This window comes from Salvelinus namaycush, chromosome 38, assembly GCF_016432855.1.
Source record: "Salvelinus namaycush isolate Seneca chromosome 38, SaNama_1.0, whole genome shotgun sequence".
Classification (NCBI taxonomy): Eukaryota; Metazoa; Chordata; class Actinopteri; order Salmoniformes; family Salmonidae; genus Salvelinus; species Salvelinus namaycush.
The window spans coordinates 2,390,399-2,408,601 of record NC_052344.1 but is presented as its reverse complement, the minus strand read 5'-3'; the positions used below and the strand labels follow the sequence as shown (position 1 = coordinate 2,408,601).

The window sequence follows — 18,203 nt, the reverse complement described above, 5'->3', positions numbered from 1 at the left end:
CGTTAATGTGCCATGTTCATCAACCATGTGACTCCAGTCTTTGTGAGAGGAGCTGCCTGCTCTCTTCCAGTATTCATGAGACTCTGGTTGTGTGAGCAGGGACAAAAGGTGAGCAGGAACACAGGGCTGAGCTCAGTCATGAGGCTGAGAGGAGGCATGGTCTGCCCAGTCACCTGATGACACCTGACACTACTGGAGTCAGCCAGGCGAGGGGAGGGAGGGAAAGAGGTCAGTAAGAAAGAAGAGGATCGGAGAGACTGAAAGGGGAAGCGAGAAGGAAAAGAGGAAACGAGAAAGAAACGGGACATTAGTGAAACAATTACCGGAGTGTTCTCTCGTCTGTCAGCTGTGTATTGTGACTAGTGACCAGCCTCTTAGCATCGCAGTGGCTCGGCTCAGGATACATAGCAGAGCAGTGAAAGGAGCCAAGTGGGACAATGTAAGAGGATCACAATCTCATCCCATGATTATCATTCTGTACTGCATTCTGCAGAGGTTGAAATTTAATCACAGCTCAGAAGCTACCAGAATAACTGTTGTTGTTCTGCAACGGCCCCTTGTAAAGATGTGACAATATGATCCAGATCATCGCCAAGGTTTAAACCAGATTTGACCAGATTTTGAACAAATGGAAATTGTTTTTCTGGAATCTTTGTGGATTAACAACGGGGGTAAACAAATGTGGTGATAATCACCATTGTCATCATTATCATCATGATACCAGTCATTCATGTGTGTTGTTTTTCAGAAGAGGAGTTGAGGAAGCTACGAGAGGAAACGAATGTGGAGAAGATAAAGGAAGAGCTGGAGAGAGAGAGGGGGAAGAGGCTCGACCTCGAACTGAGGATGAACGAGGTGCTGAAATCCAGGTCGGTGATGGAGAGAGCGAGGGGAACGTAACGTGTGTCATCTCATCCTCTAAGTGTTGCTCACTTAGAGATAGTCACGTCCCTCTCTGTCTGTGTGTGTCTCTCGGTCTGTCTATCTTTTGTGTTGTTTTTGTCGCACTGGTTTGTTTTATCTTGGCCAGGTCGCAGTTGTAAATGAGAACTTGTTCTCTACTGGCCTACCTGGTTAAATAAAAAAACTAAAGGTGTGTGTGTGTGTGTGCTGCATTCAGTGCTGCCACCCTGCCTACCCCAGTGGGTTGCAGCGGGTATAAATAGCTTGAAACACTTGATTGGTGACATGCCCCCAAAAAATTGGGACTATATAACAAATACCAAAAGATTGTTTTTGGGTTGAATTTTCCTTTCAAGTAAAGCCTGGTGTTCACCCAGTCCATTCAGAATGGATTTCAGTGGCATTTTAGCTCCTGCCAACAGGACCGTCCACCATGTGGAATGTCTCCTTGGCCTTACAGTAAGGTCCACAAGGGCATAGAGGGGCATGAAGATACATTATACATCAAATAACAAAAATTATAGGGGGCATAAAGCCCACGAAGGGTGTACTTGAATGTTTGTTTACATAGTGTTGCAAAGACTCACTCTTTTTCTGTCTTTCTCCTCTCCTTTTTTTCTATTCTTCCATCAGGTTGGAAGACTCGCCGCCACAGCCTGCCCGTAAACCCCCGTCTCCGACGCCTGCTGCCAATGGCAAAGACACCGGTAAGCAAGGCAGAAAGTGGACTACGGTGTAACACCTCTGACTGCTGATAGTATACCCCAAAAACCGCCCCTAACCAGTACTGTTTATGGAATTGAAGAGACCAGATTGATACTGCTCACACCCGATCCCAGATCTGTAAACATCTTAAATAAGATGCCAGTTTCAGTATTTACCGAGCCTTGGGTCAGAAGAAACCTTTGTCAGAAACGGCAGTAACGCTCATAGATCAGTGAAATAAAAGGGTTTGTGGGACTACAGGGCAGCCGGAGACTGGGAAGGCATTCAGGAGTCCGGTTGAAGCCAGTGATAGCCCGGTGGGGCTGTAGACCCGTCGGGAAAAGAACAGGAGCCCGACGTTTCCTCTGACTCTATAGGGACTGTGGGAAGACTGTAACCCTATATGTGTGTGTGTGTGTGTGTGTGGAGGGAGGGGGGGGGGGGGGGGGGAATTCAGGATGATGGAGAATCTATTTTCTCCATGTGGGATTTCACATATTGACAAACGCACTCACAAAGTATCTTGAGACAATGCAGAATACCTGTTTTTCATCAAAGTTAGAGGTGTGTGTGTGTGTTCTCGTATCAAAATAATTTCTTCAAAAATGATCTGTTTCCCCATTCATTTTAAAACTCTAACCCAACCGTATAAGGACGGGCAGCTTTAATAGCAGTGTTTAGTGCAGAACACATTCCGGGCGCTGAACATCCTCTTTACCAGATATATTTTAGTTTGTGTGGAGCACAGATTACTGGCAGGCAGCCGATCTGCCTGCAGGCTGGAAGAAAGACACGGTTTGTGTGTGTGGGACGGAACAGTTTCAACCGTAGAAGTGTCTTTTGAAAAAGCAAAAATCTTGATTCTTTTAGGGTTCCAGAACCAGTTTGTCTCGTAGCTTCAGGTGCCGGTGACACTGGCGAAGGTTTTATTGTAGGAAATGGGCTCGGTTTAATCTAGGCCAAACAGGCCCACGGCGTCAGTTAGAGCAGCCTCGCCAAATGTAGAATGTGCGCGTACGTGAATTTGTGTTTCTGTAAGAGACGCACAAGGAGCTCAGTGTGTAATTTAGGTTAATGGGTCTTTGGTATTAACTCTAAATTAAACCAGCGTCTTAACAGGGAGATCTACAGACCTTTATCTCCGTCTCTACCTGTCTTCATTTAATAAACAGCTTCAGGTAGTTCGAAGTTGCCCTTGGGCACAGAAATTCCAAACCGACAGGGAGGCAACTTCATTGTACTAATTATAAACCTGCGCTGCCTGTAACCTCTCTTCCTGTGTCTGTCTTGTCCTCGCTCTCCCTCGTTCTCTGTCTTTTTGAATGTACATTTATTTATATTCAGTAACAAGATAAAAGACAAAAGAACAAACATGAGTCCTCTTCGACGTGTACAGTAACGTGAAACGCCCACTAACAAATAAAGAAGCCTAATGAGGAAATGACCTTCAACTCTGCCCCTGCAGACAAAGAGAAGCCGCCGCAGGGGGAGACCCTGTACTTGCGGGCGTGGAGGTGGCTCTACGACAGGGTGGGGGTCTACATAGAAGACTTCCGCTTCGTCCCGGAGGAGAACACTGTGGAGGCTGAGGAACCGCTAAGCGCTAAAAGGTGCGTTGTTCTATTCATACGATGGGTTGTGAAAATCCTAGAAATACAATGGAATGAATGGGTCCACCCCATCATGGATTATTGGTTTACATTGGGATGTCTGTTCTTGTAAACGTATTTCTATGTACTGAAAGGTGAGTACTGAACTAGGTGGTGAAAACAGCAGTCACATTGAGAGGCTGTGTTGTAGTAGTCAATATCTGAACATGTGAACACCTCTGGACCTTCTCTATATGTTGCACATCACTGAATACAGTGTCTGTGCCCCCTGGTGGTGGCTTGACCACACTACCACTCCCTGCAGCCATTGACTGAAGCTATAGACATTGCCCTCAGGCACTGATTTAGGATCAGCTTCACTATCCACCAATTCTAACCTTAACCATTAGGGGGTGAACTCCACACTGACCTTAGATCAGTGTCTAGATGCAACTCATATGTAATGCTCCACTGTAAGCTAGCTGGGTTCAGTCTAGGACTTGGCTCATTTTGCTGCTCAGCACAGATCAGATTGTATAGGGTTTACTCATCCTTCAGGTCATGGGCTGCTGTGACCTTAGGCAGGAGAGTACTGTAAACGCACGCACGCGTGCACACAGATTGGGTAAAAGTTGGCAGCACAGGTAGAAAGCTCTAGAAAGAATGTGCTGTGTTGTAGCTGACCTTGTGGCGAGAACTGAGGGAAATAGATTGAGCTCTTCTTTCCTCTCCTCCTTGCCTCTGTGTGACTCATAAACAGAATGATCAGTGGGTTGAGGTGTTGCCTCCTCCGCAGGAACATGTCGCTCTTTCAGTAGATGTTTGAGGATTGTGCTCCCCCACTGTGTGGTGTCTGCGTATGCTAAAGTAGCATACACAGACGTTAGCATGCTAAAGTAGCATACACAGACGTTAGCATGCTAAAGTTCCTGTTGTAACATTACTGTTTTGTATGTCCCTCTCTCCAGGCTAACAGAAAACATGAGGCGACTCAGTGAGTATTTATAGATGAATTCCCACTCGGAAAAGTCATACATTCTGCCGTTGAGCTACTGCCGGTCAGATATTGTGACGTGACAAGTTGATGACTGATTTTGTAATTTTTCCAGAGCGAGGAGCCAGACCTGTCACTAACTTCATGAGGAACCTCTCAGCCTTATCCAACTGGCACTCAGTATACACCTCAGCCATTTCCTTCATAGTGAGTACAACTGCTCCTGTCTGTCTTTTTTAAAGGGATATGTGTGTCATGTCCAAATCACCTAGAAGTGACTTCGTTGCGCAACACAATTCATTTGAGTAACTTTAGGATGATTTGGACATGAAGGCCCAAAAAATGCTCATATTGGTACCGTTGACTTGCGTTGGAGTTGTGCCACAAATGTAAAAAGTTAGCATTTGGAAATGGGGCCAGGTAAACAAAACCAAAGCACGGATTGCTGTCATACCATGTCCATAGACTGCTTACAGGGTAAGGAAACGAATATGTAACTGTAGGAGTTTGACTACTGGAAACTTTATCTCTTGGCTTTGACACATGCTATTCTATAGAGATAGACATCGACCAAATGTCTCTTCTGCTTTTCTCTTCAACTTCCTCTCATTCGATGTCCCAAATCTCCCACTATATTCAGTAGTGCTTGTCATTTAGGAGACGTGTATATTACATCTAGTGATTGTGAGAAATAGGATGTAGGCTGAGTGCTGGATGAAATGATGAATGGCATTTGTATTTCCTCCTGTCTCAGATCTACATGAATGCTGCGTGGCATGGCTGGGCCATCCCCATGTTCCTCTTCTTGGCCATCCTGAGGCTCTCCTTGAATTACCTCATTGCTAAGTAAGACATGCATACAGCACATACTCACACACACACACATTGATATTACGTTGTCATTTATTGATGACGCTGTGTGATGCAACTACACTGAACCGGAGTATGTGAGTGGAGCTAGAGCGGAGCGTGCCCAATTTCACTGGAGCGAAATTCCCAAAGACCGGAGCGTCGGACTTCTCATCCGCTCCAATTTTGTTCGTCGCGCTCACTTCACGAGCTCAGGGCATGCCTGGCCCAGCATGCATCTGTAGTCTACCTGTGTGCTGCTAACAGCCCCTTACTTTAGCTACTGTCATGGAGTTCGCTAAATATTTTCATAAACTGATGAAACACACAGGTGCTAAATCAAGGCGACTTAGAAAGATGAGGACCAAGAGAGGGAGTGCAGTGATGTAGTGTCCACAACTACGGTGGATATGTAACGAAGTGTGTCATTGTAGCAAAGTATTTATAACAAGTCTAAATCTCTTAAACGTTTCGTTAATTTTTGTTTTATTATCTATACAATAGGCTATAATTGATTTTGGCCCAATAGGCCTGGCATATTACCACGTTCAAGGAGCTTTCTGTTTTGATTGGGTTATTTAGCCTAAAAACCTTTTTAGACCTACATATAGAAAAAAATTAAAATAACTGCATCTCTGCACAGCCTGACAAGATTCGCCAAAAGGGTGTTTATCATCCCCAGTGGCTCTGCAAGTGAGGAGAGGATATTCTCAGCTGCTGGCCAGCTCTCTAGGTAGCATCACATGAGCCTGAAGCCACAGACGGGCCAAACTCGTATTTTTAAAAATGTATTTCTAAAAATGAATTCAAAGGCACTTTTTTGTTTAAATTGAATTGAATACTTAGTATATCACAATTTATAGACTGTAAAGATTTAATGCAACGAAATGCTGAGCGCTACCAGCCTATTGTGTAGCACGTGCAAATGCTTCACAATGTATTTCTTTGGTCTATAGCCTTGAAATTATATAGCCTAAATAATTATTTTTCTTTCCTTACTGGTTCCTGCCCTATTTAGAGTGTTTATATACTGTTTAATATGACATGTAGCCCATTTTTTAAATGGTTTGCTTCTTCCATTCACCTTTTTCATGTTTATTCAAATACTTTTCATTCAAATCCACATGGTTTGGTTTCAATACTTAAAAACCAATTGGTAAGTCCAGGTAGTCACAAAAATAAATGGGTGTTGGTTAAATTGTGATTTTAATGAATGGAGCTTACTTGGAGTGGTTTTTAGCGGAGCTGTAGGAAAGGACATGGAACGGTGAGCGGGATTTCCAATGTGTTTATTTCCAACAGAAATATAAACACAACATGCAACAATTTCAAAGATTTTACGAAGTTACAGTTCTTCTAAGGAAATCAGTCAATTTAAATAAATAAATTAAGCCCTAATCTATGGATTTCACATGACTGGAAATGCAGATATGCCTCTGTTGGTCAGAGATACCTTTTTAAAAAGAAAAGTAGGGGCGTGGATCTGAAAACCAGTCAGTACCTGGTGTGACCACCATTTGCCTCATTGTGGGTGACATAGCTCCTTCGCATAGAGTTTATCAGACTGACGATTGTGCTATGTTATCCCACCCCTCTTCAATGGCTGTGCGAAGTTGCTGGATATTGTCGGGAACTTAGACACGCTGTCGTATACGTCGATTCAGAGCATCCCAAACATGCTCAATGGGTAACATGTCTATGTATGTATGCAGGCCATGAAAGAACTGGGACATTTTCAGCTTCCAGGCATTGTGTACAGACGCGACATGGGGCTGTGCATTTTCATGCTGAAACATGAGGTAATGGTGACTGAGGAATGGTGCGACAATTGGCCTCGGTATCTCGTCACGGTATCTCTTTGCATTAAAATTGCCATCGATAAAATGCAATTGTGTTCGTTGTCCGTAGCTTATGCCTGCCCATACCATAACCCTACCGCCACCGTGGCGCACTCAGTTCAATGTTGACATCAGCAAACCGCTCATCAACATACCGCCATACACGCTGTCTGCCCGGTACAGTTGAAACCGAGATTGATCCGTGAAGAGCACACTTCTCCAGCGTGCCAGTGTCTATTGAAGGTGAGAATTTGCCCACTGAAGTTGGTTACGACGCCCAGGTCAAGAACCTGGTGACGATGACGAGCATGCAGATGAGCTTCCCTGAGAAGGTTTCTGACTGTTTGTGCAGAAAGTTTAAGGTGCAAACCCAGTTTCATCAGCTGTCCGGTTGGCTGGTCTCAGACGATCCCGCAGGTGATGTGGAGTTCCTGGGCTGGTGTGGTTACACGTGGTCTGCGGTTGTGAGGCCAGTTAGACGTACTACCAAATTCTCAAACCACGTTTGAGGCGGCTTATGGTAGAGAAATGAAGATTAAATTATCTGTTAACAGGTTGGACATTCCTGCAGTTAGCTTGCCAATTGCACGCTCGCTCAAAACTTGAGACATCTGTGGCATTGTGTTGTGACAAAACTGCACATTTTTAGTGGCCTTTTATTGTCCCCAGCACAAGTTGCACCTGTGTAATGATCATGCTGTTTAATCCGCTTCTTGATATGCCGACCTGTCAGGTACACTATCGGTCAAAAGTTTTAGAACATCTACTCATTCAAAGGTTTTTCTTTATTTTTTAGTAAAGACATCAAAACTATGAAATAACCCATATGGATCATGTAGTAACCAAAAAGTGTTAAACAAATCAAAATATATTTTATATTTGAGATTCTTCAAATAGCCACCATTTGCCTTGACAGCTTTGCACACTCTTGGCATTCTCTCAACAAGTTTCACCTGGAAAGCTTTTCCAACAGTCTTGAAGGAGTTTCCATATTTGCTTTTCCTTCACTCTGCAGTCCAACTCCTCTCAAACCATCTAATTTTGGTTGAGGTCGGGGGATTGTGGAGGCCAGGTCATCTGATGCAGCACTCATCACTCTCCCTCTAGGTAAAACAGCCCTTACACAGCCTGGAGGTGTGTTGGGTCATTGTCCTGTTGAGAAAAAAAATGATAGTCCCACTAAGCCCAAACCAGATGGGATGGCGTATCACTGCACAATGCTGTATTAGCCATGCTGGTTAAGTGTGCCTTTTTTAAAATTCTAAATAAATCAGTCACCAGCAAAGTACCCCCCCCCCCACACACACACCATCACACACACCATCACACCTCCTCCTCCATGCTTTACGGTTGGAAATACACATGCAGAGATCATCCGTTCACCCACACCGCGTCTCACAAAGACACGGCGGTTGGAACCAAAAATCTACATTTTGGACTCCAGACCAAAGGACAACTTTCCACCGGTATAATGTCCGTTGCTTGTGTTTCTTGGCCCAAGCAAGTCTCTACTTACCGGTGTCCTTTAGTAGTGGTTTATTTGCAGCAATTCTACCATGAAGTCCTGATTCACACAGTCTCCTCTGAACAGTTGATGTTGAATTGTGTCTGTTACTTGAACACTATGAAGCATTTATTTGGGCTGCAATCTGAGGCTGGTAACTCTAATGAACTAATCCTCTGCAGCAGCGGTAACTCTGGGTCTTCCATTCCTGTGGCGGTCCTCATGAGAGCCAGTTTCATCATAGCATTTGATGGTTTTTGCGACTGCACTTGAAGAAACTTTCAAAGTTCTTGAAATGTTCCGTATTGACTGACCTTCATGTCTTAAAATAATGATGGACTATCGTTTTGTTGCTTATTTGAGCTCTTCTTGCCATAATATTGCCAAATAGGGCTGTCTTCTGTATACCCCTCCTACCTTGTCACAACAAAACTGATTGACTCAAACGCATTAAGAAGGAAAGAAATTCCACAAATTAACTTTTAAGAAGGCACACCTGTTAATTGAAATGCATTCCAGGTGACTACCTCATGAAGCTGGTTGAGAGAATGCCAAGAGTGTGCAAAGCTGTCAAGGCAAAGGGTGGCTATTTGAAGAATCTCAAATATAAAATGTATTTTTGATTTAACACTTTTTGGTTACTACATGAATCCATATGTGTTATTTCATAGTTTTGATGTCTTCACTATTATTCTACAATGTAGAAAGTAATAAAAATATAGAGAAACCCTTGAATGAGTAGGTGTTCTAAAACGTTTGACCGGTAGTGTAGATGGATTATCTTGGCAAAGGAGAAATGTTCACTAACAGAGACATAAACAAGTAAGTGTGCACATTTATATTTCAGCTCATGAAACAAGGGACCAAGACTTTTACATGTTGTGTTCATATTTACCAAGTTTTGATCAATAAATTCATACTCCTCTCTCTATTACATGTAATTACACTGTACCTACCTATGTAATGTGGTGCAGCTCATTTTCACAGAAGCCTTTAGAGCAGGGATGGGCAACTTTGATAGGGGTGGGGGCTTCCAAAAATCTGAACTCATCATGGGCGACCACAGTGGCTCGTGGGTCTGCGTGCCCTTATCCATACCCACACATGCAGTCAGAACCGTCCCAAGTCTTTTTGGAGACCCTAAGCAAAACTTTGTTCCATGCCACTTTGCGAACAAAACATTTTAACGGCCCCGCCTCTAGACAGCAGATAAAAAAAAACTAAAAAAAACCCTAGACTAATTTACCAATCTAAAAAATATTAGGTGACATGGGCTAATTGCGTGACAGTCAGTGACATAAGAGAAACTGCTTATGCATAACCAAAATAAAAATGTATTCTTTTATTTTAACTCTCAACAGTAAGTTGAGACCCTGTTAAAAAGTTAAGTAAAAAAAAAAAAATGTTATCATTTGAAATTGTTCCGCAGGTGCGGGCTGCCAGTTGCCCGTCCCTGCTTTAGAGTTTTTTGACAGTATTTTAATATCTTCCCTTTTTTCCTTTTCAGAGGTTGGAGGATTCAGTGGAGCATTGTGCCGGATATTACGGATCCTATAGTAAGACGCCTCCCATTTCACATGACTTCCTCTTAGCTTCCTGATCTCACAGGAAGTGGCCTGTCGTATTTCCTGCCTATGGAATGAGCTGGTTTTGTTTGGGTTTGTTTCGTGTAGGAGCCGTCAAAGGATGATTTGACTGTGTCTGAAAAGTTCCAGTTGGTGCTTGATGTTGCACAAAAAGCCCAGGTACAGTAGTAGTGAACACACACTTACACAAGCACGCATAAATATGCACGTACGCACACAAACACACCACATTAAGACATTGTGTGTTTTGGGAAAGTCATTTTGTTGGGCTTTTTTCACAGAACCTTTTTGGTAAGATGGCGGATGTTTTGGAGAAAATAAAGAAGTAAGTAAGAAAATGGCTGTTTCACTCTCTTCCCATTCTATGCTCTTTCCCTCTGATGTTGGTCTGAATAGTTCATCAAAATGGTTTCTCTCTCTCTCGCCCTCGCTCTTTCGCCCTCTGTCTGTGTGTGTGTGTGTGTGTGTGTGCGCAGCCTGTTCATGTGGGTGCAGCCTGAGATCACTCAGAAGCTCTACATCAGCCTGTGGGTTACCTTTCTCTCCTCCTGCATACTGCCCTATAAACTCGTGGGCTTCATGATTGGTGAGTACACGCGCGCACACACACACACACACGCTGAGTGAAATGCTATGGTTGCGTAACATTCAATATAAAAACAACCCTTTGTTCTCTTCATTGCTGCTCGGGGGCATTGTCTCTTGGCACACTGAGATTCAATGTTTGTTCCTCTCTAAAGCAATTAGTCTTCTCCTGTGTGTTCCCTGTTGGTGCCTGTATTGTTTACAGCAGACACGTTTTATGAAATACATAAAACGTGTAAACAATAAAGTATACCAACATAATTTTTTGGTACAATCCATTGTACTTAGCAACATTACTGTGTCAACTTTATCATATTTTTTTTTTTAAACCTGAAGAGTTGGATTTTTAAAGTCTCTTCTTTTTCTCTCAGGGCTGTATGCAGGGATCAAGTTCTTCATCATAGACTTCTTGTTTAAGAGCTGTCCCAAGCTGAGGGACAAATATGACACACCTCACATCGACTGGAACAACCTACCAACTGATCCACAGTTGAAGGAGAGGACCAACGCCACAATGTCTCGACGGGTGAGGACACGCACCTGTGAATGCGTACACAGACGCACATATACACGTCCACACACACACACACACACACACGCACGCAACATATACAGTATACGATAACACACACACACTGTCATCTGACAAAACTTAATGTCATCTGACAACTTACTCTGGGGACGCACAAAAAAACTCTCCCCATAGAGAAAGGAACCAATTGTTTATCCCAACCCAAACTTCCCTAACACAAATGCTAAATAACTCAACCATAATCACATTACAAAAGTATCTACTACAACTGAAGTGTAGATTTCTGTTTAAAAATAACAAGTGTAACTACTGTCAAACCAACGTTGTAACAATTTGATCTCATGATGAGCCTTAGCCCTTTTTATATCGAGCCCTTCAAACAAACCTAATTTACCTCGACACTGCCACCTAAATGTCATGCTCTGTCGTGTGTGTGTGTGTGTGTCTGTGCCCGCGAGACTGTGTTGAGTGTTTGCGATGGCTTATCTTGGTTTGTTTCCTCAGCCAGTTTGGCAGTAATGTTAGCGGTGCTCGATGGTCTTTGCTTTAGTGACTGTCACTATACGTTGTGTTTTGTTTCTCTCTCTCAGCTGTCTGGGTCTGAGAAGGTAGGGACGCTGGTGTGCCTCTGTCCCCTTACGTTACATAGTGCCTGTGTGTGCCACCAGCTAAAACGTGTATAAATGTGTGTGTGCGTGTGGTTCACGACAAACCTCCCGACATTAACTGAGTGTTTGACTAAATGGATCAAAAATGTCAATGTAAATATCCACTTTTAGTGGGCCATAATGGCATAATGTTCAACTCTTTAATTGAACCGGTCTTAATCGAACCAATTCTGAATTGATTTGTGACATTATTTTTTAATCCATTTTCCCAGACATACTCTGTAGTAGCCAGGTGTTCAGTGTGCTGACACAACCCCAAAGCAGCACTGTTAAAAGCAACTTCAATGTGACTAGAGTAGTAATGCACTATAGTCTGGTTTACAGTAGCACCTTTATTTCCCCCATAGTTTACATCTAGGACACAGAATTGTTATTCCTTCATATCGATGGTAAGATAATCAGGTAAGGTAAAACTTTCCAGTGATTCCAATTAGTAGAACAATCACTCAATTCAAATAATTTACCAGGTAACCCTTGAAGAGCTAACTAGTGTGTCTGAATTCCACAACTATGTAGCTGAGACTTATTCTACTGCTATTCTAAGATTTATTCTACTGCTATGTAACATTACAAATAATCCCATCTATCTACTGTATAGCTAGGGGCCTGCCTGCCTGCCTGCAGCATGAGGGCGTATATTGTACTGTCGCTGTAAACGGCATGGCCATTTATCTGCAGAGCTCCCTACTCTCACTCCCAGCATTACAAACACTAACTAATCCACTACTATACCATACTGTCTGTACTGTACACTGCCTTCTGACCCCCCCCCCCCCCCCTCCCCCTCTGCCTGACGTGTGCACTCGCTCACCCCCCTTCAGGGATTTACCCTTCACTAAAAGCATTGGATTGGTGGGTGTAAGCATGCATAGGCAAAAAAAACAAGTGGGCAATGTTCCACCATAAATCTACACATTATCGAGGGGTAGTGAACCAGTGCACACTTCAGGGCAGATGGGTAGAGGATACCCTTGGAATAGACAATTCAATAAATTACGTTTAAATAACAATGTCCTCACTTAGAAATGAAACTTAACAGAGATGACTGACTACCTACATGCACTGTAAAGTGTACTGTGTCTATATGAGTGTGTCTGGGGGGGGGGGGGGGGGGCTGCTCTGCGCTTTGCACGAGATCCTCACCCTGAGGCTGATGTTAGATAAGACACAAGTTGTTTGCAAGGCTGTGTTATGAGGAGCACATACTCCTACTGTGTACAGATGAATGGCCTCCATCTTATGTTTCCTCTCTATCTGTGAGAGGCTGTCTACCAGTTTAGTCTCCGAGAGAATCCGTAGTGGAAGATGGCTACAGTAGTGCTCTGTAGTAAAATTATTCCTCTTCCTCCTCCTCCTTCCCCACCCGCTCCCCAACTCCTTCTCCTCATTTTCCTCCCTCTCCGCCCCCCCCCCCCCCCCCTCCTCCTCCCACACCCCCTCCCCTCTAGATTCAGCCTGTGGTGGCTAGAGGTAGCCTAGCAACCGTCCCGTGCGGTGTAAACCTGGATGCTGACAGCGCCAGGATTCATAGCACCAAGAAGGGAGCCTTTCATGAGATCTTCAACGTCTCAGAGAATGAGCGCCCTCTACCAGGTCAGAGGACTTACTGCACTTAAAATATTTTGAGGGGATTTTTTCCCCCCTGTCATTTAACTTTTTGTTGTTTTGTTAAAATACATTTTGGGAGCTGTCCAGCCGCTTGTGGAAGTAAATCCAAATAAACAGTTTTCCTGTTTGTGTCTACAGTGTGTGAGAATGGGTGGCGGTGCTGCCTCATCAACAGAGACCGGAAGATGCCAACGGACTACATACGAAACGGCATGCTCTATGTTACAGAGAAGTAAGTAGACCAACCTCATCACACTAGCTTGTCACGTCAAGTAGTAGCTTTTCACCTCTAGTGGTCTGCTAATCCTCTTAGGTGTGCCATCTTTACTCTCTGATGTGGCCGTGTACAATATGCCACAAAGTGTTGCCATTAGGCTGCAGCTAGATCCAAGAGTGAATGATTTGCGCTGACTCGCCTCTCCATCTTTGGATCTCTCCTCCTCTCTCTCACCATCTGTCTCTTTGTGTCTCAGTTATCTGTGCTTCGAGAGTTCCAGTTCCAAATCGGCCTCCTCCAAGAAGAATAAGGTTATTAAGCTGGTGGACATCACAGATATCCAGAAGGTGTCTTATCTACACACTCGACTAATTCAATATTTTTCTCATATCCTTTCTATGTTTTCTGTGATATCACATCCTGATATGCATCTTCCAGCAACTGATAGATTCCTTTGAAATGAATGGATCGTAATTGTGTTCATCTGATACCTTCTCTTGTCTCTGTTCCCAGTACAAAGTGCTGTCTGTCTTACCTGGGTCAGGAATGGGAATCTCCATAGCCACTCCCTCCACACAGAAGGTATGGAAATAAAGACTCATTTGACCTTTTTATTAACCTTCACATATTTCTGAATCAATGAAATATGATTTGTGAATTTCTGTCTCCTCAGCCTCTGGTGTTCGGTGCCATGATCCATCGAGACGAGGCCTTCGAGGCGATCTTCACCCAGTACATGAAGATCACAACCACCTCCAGACAACCCTTGGGCAGCCCTGAGCTGTAGCCCTGAGCTGTAGCCCTGCTATCCCCATGGAAAGAGGCCTGGGCTGGGGTCAGGGCTGGGCCACCTACCCCTGAACCCTCCCTGGCTGGAGAAAAGACAATTGGGGGAAGTGATGGGACACACCTCTTCTCCTCCCTCTCTTATTTACAGTGACTGGACAATCTTCTTTTATGACTGAGAGGTGTCTGGTGTGCGCGCGCCCGTCTGTCTGGTGCGCCCGTCTGTCTGGTGCGCCCGTCTGTCTGGCGCGCGCGCACCCGTCTGTCTGGTGCGTCCGTCTGTCTGGTGCGCCCGTCTGTCTGGCGCGTGCGCGCCCGTCTGTCTGGTGCGCCCGTCTGTCTGGTGCGCCCGTCTGTCTGGCGCGCGCGCACCCGTCTGTCTGGTGCGTCCGTCTGTCTGGTGCGCCCGTCTGTCTGGCGCGTGCGCGCTCGTCTGTCTGTCTGGTGCGCGCGTGTGTGTGTGGAGGTGGGACTTATAGTCCAATAGGGATGGTGAACACATTCCAATAGGGATGGTGAACACATTCCAATAGGGATGGTGAACACATTCCAATAGGGATGGTGAACACATTCCAATAGGGATGGTGAACACATTCCAATAGGGATGGTGAACACATTCCAATAGGGATGGTGAACACATTCCAATAGGGATGGTGAACACATTCCAATAGGGATGGTGAACACATTCCAATAGGGATGGTGAACACTGTCGGAAGAAGGATGATGGGGGGGGGGGGGTCATTATTTTTAACACAGACATCTCATCATAGGAGAAGGAGCTGGCTCTCCTGCCTGCCTGCCTGCCTGCCTGCCTGACTGCCAGCTTTCATTCGCTTCAGAGAGACGCGTGTGTGTGTGTGTGTGTGTGTGTGTGTGAGAGCTGCCAAGACATCGTGCGTCTCTACTCACCTGTCTTCTCTCTTTCTCGTGAAGTCCGAGTCAGTGTAACTGTTACTGCTGGTCTTGCACGGAACCGTACAAGACAGTACGCTGTACGGTAGCTAGATGTTTGTGTTGGAAACAAAAAGCTGTGAACATCGAGCTAACGTCGGCACAACGTTCAACATGACAAGAAGCCTTTTCCATCAGTTTCCATCGTTGCTATAGGTTTTCCTTGGAGACACTCACGCACAGTTCAGCAACCAGCCGTTTGCTTTCAGATGTCTTTTTGCATATGACGTGTATGTGTTATACAGTCAACACTCACTGCTGAACTGTACTGTGTGTCACGTACAGTAGTGGGGACCTTGGCGATGATGTTCATTGTGAAATGTTTTCAAATGCCTTTCTTTTGAATTCCGCTTATTTTTGTAATAACCAATGGAATGATGAGGAACTGGACTTAGTTAAAGTAGGTCCTTCTATCTGTGGATTGTGTTATGAAGCTAAAGCACGACAGACCTAAACCCTGAATAATGTGTCGAAACTGAAGGTACGTCGTTTAAATGTAACAAAGCTGGTTCAGTGAACTACACTTGTGTGCCGAGTAACCCTGAGGCCTAAAGATGAGTTAATGCCTTGGCTTTAGCCTAGTAGGCTAACACATTCTTAAGTACTGTAGGTCACATAAACATACTAATGGTCTCAAGGCCCAGTACCTGTTACTTCAGTATTTAGTGACATGTTATGGTATAGTAATACTATGGTAGTTTTTACAGTAATACCACTAATACCGACCTGTAGTATTAACACTGGAGTGGTCAGATGTGTACAATGTGCTGTCCTGTTCAGAAGTAATTTAACTTGGTTAACTTGACTAGTAACTAGTTAATTCGTCCAGGAGTTCTCAGTATTTCAATGTAAGTCGAGGCAGTCAACTGGCCTGGTTCTCTAGTATTCATTCACAGCAGGATGAAGAAGAAATTTGAACAGAATATTTCCAATGTCACTTTATTATTGTCACAGTTGTGGATTTAAAAGCTGGTCTTTTATTTCTCAAGATAGGTTTGATATGTCGAATTGTGATGAATGCCAAACCAAGTGGATGTGGACACTTTGTGTTTTTGTAAAATGTCTGGAAGAGTTATTGTGGAGATCGGGGCTTATTTCTGGTCTATCGTTTGCTTCAAATGAGAGGGTAGATTATACTATGCTCTCAGATCCTTTTTGCCTCAGCACAACAAGCTAGTCCCCTAAAAAAGCATTCATCTTCCCACACTGTTAACAAGCCCGTATAAACTGTGTCAGTTGTTGTCTTATGACTGGATACGAAATGTCATTTCTATAGGTTGTCTATTGTCTAAGGAACTCATGCTGTTAGTGTGTTGATTGAATGATTCTCTGACTTTACGTTAGTGTAGTCTTAATGCTTACCTGCAGCCTTTCTTAGTCGAGTGGTAACTAACTTTGAAATCTGCAATCAGGGTCTGTCCTAAAAGAAGCACACAGAATGTATTGTGTTACTGCTGTAAACTCCTAGTTTATTTCTTGTTGTTGCCAAAATGTTATTTTTTTTCTCTTTCTTTTACTGCTGCCATGCTCTGCCTACACCTACATGTTTACTGAAGGTTGGGTTAAAAACCTGAATTAATTTCTTGTTTTTCTTTTTGTTTGGAATGCCGGTTTGAGCTCCTTGTCACAGGTGGAGTTATGAAGACTGGACAGATATCTTCCTTTTGCGTTTTGAATTACTGTGTCAACTGTCAGCTTTTTAAATCTGCTCAGACTGGTCTCAGGACAACCTCTGCTGCTCACCTTCATCCCAACAGCAAATGTAACCCTGATCCCTGATCTGTTTGTAATACTATAATAGCTCAAGCTAAAGTTTAGCTCTTCTGTTGAGTTAGTTGTCATAGCATATACTGTACATGTACTGAGTAGCATGGTAATGAAAGTCCGAGGAGTTGGATCAAGCATATAGTGACAGACCCTGGGACCAGGCTAACAGTAGGTAGACGGTGACATCCGAGAACATTCTAGTCAGATTATATTCACGCTGCAACAAAAAAAAATGTCACAGTGATCGTTCATAGGTAGTGCAGTGCAGTACATGGTACAATCACGATAATCTTTTTAGACGTTTTTGGATCACTCACAGGCCTTCCTTACAGACAGCAGAGGTCATCATGGTGACTCAGAGCTGCCGTTCACTGGTTTCTACTCTGGTTTCTATTGATCTCCTTCTGTGTGTCTCTCATTGTGTTAACCAAGTATTAGTTCTAACTAAATGTAAATGTTAGTCAATTACTTCATGATATTCCCATACAGTATATCACTGCGAAGTTCAATATACTGCAATCATCTGACAGTTGTGGGTAATTATGTCATCTGTGTGTCCAAGGACTAAAATGACGAAAGAGGAATTTCTATACAATAACGTAATCCTTTGCGTTTTTAAAGAAGACAATGTCTATTGTAAAATATGTGATGTACATTTTTTTTATTTAAATAAAATGAAGTATTTCCCATTCTCTGTATTGTAATCCTTCGTACTACACCTATAGATACTCATAAGAGTATTGTTAGTCATTCCAAATGAGCATGGAGGTACTTGTAGTAGATTGTGTGGGCCGGTGTTGACTGCAATTCCCACATTCGGCCACTTGATGTCACTCCAGGACGGATGGAGACTGATAATGACCCTTACAGAAACTAGAGGGCAGGTGCTTCAAAGGCTGTGAAATCATGTAAAAATAACTCCCAAGGTATAGGTCACACTAACGATAGTGTTTTTCAATTTACATTTTCCCTTGATGGTCCTACCTAATTCTTATTCTTCGCAGTGAAAAAAATCTCATAAGTTATTAATTATAACTGCAAAAGCTTTTCACTGATCCACACAGCTTCTACCCCAACACAAAATCAACAATTGGGTAAAAGTACAATGATTACTGTAATAT

The 18,203-nt window shown here is 43.6% G+C and overlaps 1 protein-coding gene across 1 annotated transcript in view; it reads left to right on the top strand.

The window, feature by feature from the left end:
• Positions 1-17,771, top strand: part of gramd4a (GRAM domain containing 4a) — a 61,720-nt gene extending 43,949 nt beyond the window's left edge. The window contains exons 4-19 of the mRNA XM_038978128.1: positions 749-869; positions 1,537-1,610; positions 3,074-3,218; positions 4,166-4,191; positions 4,307-4,398; positions 4,946-5,037; positions 9,890-9,938; positions 10,056-10,127; positions 10,250-10,293; positions 10,445-10,554; positions 10,925-11,079; positions 13,202-13,346; positions 13,500-13,593; positions 13,835-13,925; positions 14,092-14,160; positions 14,252-17,771. Coding sequence (XP_038834056.1) covers positions 749-869; positions 1,537-1,610; positions 3,074-3,218; positions 4,166-4,191; positions 4,307-4,398; positions 4,946-5,037; positions 9,890-9,938; positions 10,056-10,127; positions 10,250-10,293; positions 10,445-10,554; positions 10,925-11,079; positions 13,202-13,346; positions 13,500-13,593; positions 13,835-13,925; positions 14,092-14,160; positions 14,252-14,365 — 1,493 coding nt within the window. The 3' untranslated portion in view covers positions 14,366-17,771. The remainder of the gene's footprint in view (positions 1-748; positions 870-1,536; positions 1,611-3,073; positions 3,219-4,165; positions 4,192-4,306; positions 4,399-4,945; positions 5,038-9,889; positions 9,939-10,055; positions 10,128-10,249; positions 10,294-10,444; positions 10,555-10,924; positions 11,080-13,201; positions 13,347-13,499; positions 13,594-13,834; positions 13,926-14,091; positions 14,161-14,251) is intronic.
• The last annotated feature ends 432 nt before the right edge of the window (positions 17,772-18,203 follow it).